The following is a 6,011-nucleotide window of genomic DNA, read 5'->3' as shown; positions in this document are numbered from 1 at the left end:
GGTTCCCCAATTCTCACCAGTGGTAAACTCACTCATTTACACTCCAGACGCAATGGACAGGCCTTTTCTTATCGCCTGGTACATAGAGGAAGGACAATCAGAATGACGAACGGGACTGTATTCGAGTCCCCAGCCTTGTTTGGCTCTGGAGTGTGGCAAGTACAGCAATGGAATCAAGGACACTCTTGGGACTGACAAGTGTTGAAAATGAATAAAAATGGTAGATCTGTCTAGGTTTTTTGCAAGACTAGTACATGCAAATACAGCTAAAGGCCCGACCCTGTGACTTATGTCACTGGCAATGCATGCAAACATGCAAAAGGCCTAAAATTCATAGGAAAGTGACTTAGGCGACAGTGATGTAACCTAGCGGTAGAAAGTGGAACTGAGAGTTTTGGACGAAGATTTCAGTTTCATTTTTTGCCGCGTAACAGCGCCACTATTTCATACTGTGGGACAAATTCGCAACCCTTGTTCGCAACCGGTGATTATGGCCTGGCCGTCTGACGATGTCCAAGGTGAAATTCAATCTTGATCCCCCTCCCCCCAACCCCCGGAATCCACATACTAAATAAGTAGCCCTCTCTGTTCACCATGATGCAAACTGGTTGATAGGGACAATGTCACAACCTGTGGCTAGCCCATGCTCAAGCTGGTGTTGAGTAGGTTGTGACATCGTCCCTTTGAGGGAAGTGAAGCCCTCAACCCCCTATAATACAGTAGAAGAGCTAGTAAATCCATTTGTTTGGAGTGCTTATTTCTAATTATAAGCTTCAGATGCCCCATTTACACGCCAGATGCAATGGACAGACCTTTTCTTATCGCCTGGTACAATGAGGAAGGACAATCAGGATGACGAACGGGACTGTATTCGAGTCCCTAGCCTTGTTTGGCTCTGGAGTGGCAAAGTACAGCAATGGAATCAAGGACACTCTTGGGACTGACAAGTGTTGAAAATGAATAAAAATGGTAGATCTGTCTAGGTTTTTTGCAAGACTAGTACATGCAAATAAAGCTAAAGGCCCCACCCTGTGTCTTATGTCACTGGCAATGCATGCATGCATGCAAAAGGCCTCAAATATAGGAAAGTGACTTAGGCGACAGTGATGTTACCTAGCGGTAAAAATTGGAAGTGAGAGTTTTGGACGAAGATTTCAGTTCAATTTTTTGCCGCGAGACAGCGCTACTGTCGCGTAAAGTGGGACAACTTCGCAACCGGTGATTATGGCCCGGCCGTCTGACGATGTCCAAGATGAAATTCAATCTTGCTCCCCACCCCCGGAATGCACATACTAAATAAGTAGCCCTCTCTGTTCACCATGCTGCAAACTGGTTGATAGGGACAATGTCACAACCGGTGGTTAGCCTATGCTCAGGCTTGTGTTGAGTAGGTTGTGACATCGTCCCTTGGCGGATATATCAGCCTGGAGGACGTACCGGCGTATTCTTCAGAAATAACTTCTGTCAATGAGACACTAATACTGAATTGGGTCATAACTTAAGTACTTTTGCATCTCATCAGGCGGGGGGGGGGGGGGGAAACGCTGCTGGGGTCTTGAACATGAAAATCGGAGAGATTTGTATATTTGTCAAATTGACCAACTTATGTCTGTAAGTCACATACTCTCCGAAGACAGTCACAACCCAGGAGGAGACACTACAAATTGTATTTTGTTTCATCATACATGACCGGAGACTAACTCACAGATCACCAGCTCAAAGTCAGCAAGTAGGATATGATATAGGCCTATTGAACCAGTCAACACTCAATATAAGAACATGGTCGATCGAATTCTCCATCTCATCCTAGAATCGTGCAATGTAGATCAGACACAACAGCTCGACCCTGCTAAGACAGTTATAATTGATGTATGTCTTCGATCTTCATGCAGATTGAGTCTTGTGTTGTGGAGTGTTTTAAAGATTCTTGTGTTTATTGGCAACTGTCTCCCACCTTCCCGATATTATTGTGCTGTAGCCTGACTATCATTGTGACAATTAGGTGACAACCTGGTCTACCTGAGGGTGAGACACCTCGACGTGACCACAGAGAAGACATTTCACAGCCTTGCTGCCACAGAGACAATGTTGACACCTGGCCTGCCTGACAGTAGACATCCCCCTACCCCTTCGTCCCCTTTTGGGGACGAAGTAATCCAAGTATTGGTCTATTCAAAACCGGTTTGATTTTCTAGGTCAAATAATTTTCCTACCTTCATGCATTTGCATTCGTGGAGAGCGAATTATGGTGGACGCTCCAGTTTGACAACACCCGATATAAACAGTAGAGATTTGTGCAAAATACTCTGCTCAGCCACCACTTACTCATCTAGGATCAGTTCAGTTGAATCCTTTGAACCTAAGGGTTCGTTTCATACCATTTATAGTAAAATCAGAGACCGAGGAGTGTTGTAAACATGGTTGATGTTGGTGATAAGGTCCTCTCCAGGCAGGGTCATGCTGCCATGTCCATGGGTGTAGGGAGTGCTGATAGATGGATAGAAATTCAGAAAAACACTTTTACAAATTGGGTAAATGAACAGCTAGCATCACGAGATCTTTGTGTGAAGGATATTCTGTTGGATCTTTGTGACGGAGTGAAGTTAGTGGCACTTGTGGAATGTCTCCAGCAGAAGTCGCTGGGCCGAATCGTGAAGGAGCCAAAAAACCCGCATCAGCAACTTGGGAATGTTTCAGTAGCTCTCAAGGCTCTTGAGGATGATAAGATTAAACTCATTAATATTGGTAAGTATTGTGACAGACTCTCAATCAGATGCTGATGGACCCTGAGGGTAGGCATGGTAAGGGCCAATGCATGACCGTGAAGTTTTACTACTAAGTGTTTGACGAAATTCACTTCTTAACACAGAATCTTCTCATGATGGGGCGATACAATATCGTGCCACGTTACATGTATTGCATGGTCTTCAATTCCTCTAGGCACCATAATCGTTATGGCCTAATTGATATTCTAGCAATTACATTTCTCTAGTTTTTTCAGGTGATACTGATGATGATTGAAATTAATGAAAATTGCAAGATTTCCGACACAGAATTCTGAATCTGAACAATGACCAAAGTCAGGCCTCTGCAATCTGTTGTCTATGGCTACCAGCTGGGGTGGTGGACATTTCAAACAGCAGCTCTCTCATCTTATGCATTGGCCTGCTTATTTTATAGTTTTTAATTGCAAATCAAAAAGTTATTTCGATGACCTCGCACTTGACTTTAAACCTTGTTGTCCTCCGCTGTTTAGGATGACCCATTGATCTGTTCTGAATCTGAGTTTCATTTGGTGACATTTTAATTCACAAAACAGAGGGCTCTGTTCAGTTTGCCCTGTTATGCGTTGTTCGTTGTGTTCTGCAAGCATTCTGATTGATTTTGCTTCAAACATTTCTACATGTATGAAACAATAGTATAGTACATCTGTTGCCAGTCAATTTGTAGTTGTACTATAACTATTGCAAATATTTCACAGAATTCAAAACACTTGTTTGACAGCAATTTTGAAAACCTCCAATTTTTTGGTTTTGATATGTGAGGGACGGACATTTTGTTACCATTGATAATCATATTTGAAGCATGAGAACAAAACCCAACAAGTCCTTCTACATTCATTGACTTGTTGGGTTTGTTTCTCAGTGCTTCTGAATTGCCAAATATTAGACCTAGTTTCATCTTTCCTGATCACTATCAGTCACTTTCACGTAAGACAAACTCCTGAAGAGCAATATAGCCTATGGTATGCACCACCCATACACCAGTATGTGAAATTAGGTGGGGCTGGTGTAGGGTTGGGTGGGGTGGTTAGCATGTTGAATTCAGGTGTTTGCTATACTCCTACCTCGTATACAAATATCGAGAGGGGAGTATATTGAAAATCACTGGTTTCGTCAGGATGGGTACTATGAGGGTGTGGTGTTGGGTGTTGACTTGTAGACCATTCATAAATGTTATGCCAATGGATGAGTGTAAATTCCAAGCATGAGTCCCATTCCTTCATGCCGTGGTGTCTTATTTGTCAAGAACTTCATGGACACAATTGTATAAAAGCAGGTCATGCAAGTAGTATTTAGTAGTAATACACAATGAATCGGAATGGTATTCACGCCATTCATAATGATTCTTCAGTCATAATTCATCCTGTTCAGTATATGATGTCATGCCTGTCACGCTTGGAAAGTTTATTTTCTATAGATTTTGGGATCTATTCTTTTCTTTTAAGTCTGTTCGCTATTACTATCAAGAATTTTAATGAAGACTACTTTGGTTTGAAATTCATTCATAGACATGAAGACAGTAGTAGAAAGTTATAAAAAAACAGTCGATGCTTTCCTCTGAAATTGGTTGTTTATAGCCAACACATTTTTTTGTGGTTTAGGAAGGTCAAAGGTTTACAACAAAGTTTTAAACACATTTAACTGAAGTTGAAGGGAGTAAAGCTACAAGCAATAAATAAGTTCCCCTCTTGCAAATTGACGCTGACGTGCTGATCCAGGATCATGTTTATGAGCCTAATTCATTAGGGTGTTGTTAGTTTAATCGCCTCTAGTCGGGTAGACATTCATCTGATGTACGCAGCATTACATTGGTTTAGAGTAAAGTGAAAAGAATCTCATGTGTGGACTCTGAGGTTTGATTGCAGACACCTCTTGACTGCTAGCTGGAAGTCGGTGCCACTATTCCACAGCAGTTCCTCAGTGAATAAGGCACGGGAGGCGACAGGTTCATGTACTATTTTCTATTGCAAATACTATGACAAATGTTTTTATTTGGATCGTTTTCTGCCACTGGAGCTCCAGGCACAGCTTGGCATTATTGACCTTGCGTGACAATAATATTAGTCTGTGATAATAAATTATACTAAATTAGAAAGGTATTTATGGAAATAATGCATCATGGATTATTGATCGGTGATTGTAAATTGTGCATAAAAACATTTTGTCCTGAAAGCAAGGCCAAGAAAAATCCCACCCAATCCAGTGGGTCACTGGTTCCCTGTGTTGAGCTGATTATGTTCATTCTAGTGACAAAATGTCTTGCAAAACCAATGCTTCACACTGCATTGGAAAGCTTTCCTACAATATCTTATTATGAGAAAGCTGGCTATTAAAATCAATCCGGAACATAATATTGGCTTTGCCATCCAAGGAAGGATAGATTACCTAATTTGCTATTACGCATTAAGAGAATATTAGTGTACTACGATAATCAATTTAGCCACTCTGATGTGGTGTTCACTGCAGTGTGGAGTATTGTATTCCTGACATGACAGCATAATTACCCCATAGTTCAAAAACGTCTGGTTACGGGTTATAAAAATGGCTCTGTATGAATAAAGCAATTTTAGCAGAATCCCACCCCAATCCACTGCTGATCCTAAATCTCCTAAAAATAAGGGCATGAAGGGTGTTGTACATGTATCCTGAATCCTAAATGCAGTTTGTAGATCATTGCCGATGATTTGATATCCTCATCAGTCCTTGGTGTCATAAAACTGAAATGAAAGTTGGATGAAAGCCTGCATAAAAAGCATGTCATATCATATCATGTGTGCAGAACTAATTTGAAATGTCATCAAGTATTCGTGTTTATTGCGTCCAACATGGGAGCGCTTTCGTCACGGTGGATTGAAAACCTGATGAGGTATTGCTTTTCATGATTGATGTTGATGAAATGGTGGAAATTAATTTTAAATTGATAGCTGCTGTGATTTCGGGCAGATCGGTATACATGCATGATTCCTGGGAAAAGTATATGAACATAAATTGATTACCCTTGATAAAAACGAGCTCAGCTTCAAAGTTCAAGGTCGTTCCTTCCAATTATATCTTTTCAAGGTTTTTTTAGCTTAGTGCATGTAGAAGTTGCTAAAGGTGTTGGTGTCTATGAAGTGAGTGGGCGTGATATCAATATCAATCATTCTATGTTTATTTAGTATCACAATGTGAATGTTATTGAACTGCATGTTCAAGCAGTTGTGAAGTCAACTGCTAGTGGTACATGTT

At 41.1% G+C, this 6,011-nt stretch overlaps 1 protein-coding gene across 5 annotated transcripts in view; it reads left to right on the top strand.

Annotated features, from left to right (window-relative positions):
• The first annotated feature begins 2,238 nt into the window (after positions 1-2,238).
• LOC135494857 (filamin-A-like) overlaps positions 2,239-6,011 on the top strand; it is a 36,323-nt gene continuing 32,550 nt past the window's right edge. For all 5 annotated transcript variants that reach the window (XM_064783158.1, XM_064783161.1, XM_064783160.1 and 2 more), the window contains exon 1: positions 2,239-2,745. In XM_064783158.1, coding sequence (XP_064639228.1) covers positions 2,418-2,745 — 328 coding nt within the window. In that variant the 5' untranslated portion in view covers positions 2,239-2,417. The remainder of the gene's footprint in view (positions 2,746-6,011) is intronic.

The sequence above is a fragment of the Lineus longissimus genome, chromosome 10 (genome assembly GCF_910592395.1).
Source record: "Lineus longissimus chromosome 10, tnLinLong1.2, whole genome shotgun sequence".
Classification (NCBI taxonomy): domain Eukaryota; kingdom Metazoa; phylum Nemertea; class Pilidiophora; order Heteronemertea; family Lineidae; genus Lineus; species Lineus longissimus.
This window is presented reverse-complemented; position numbering and strand designations above follow the sequence as displayed.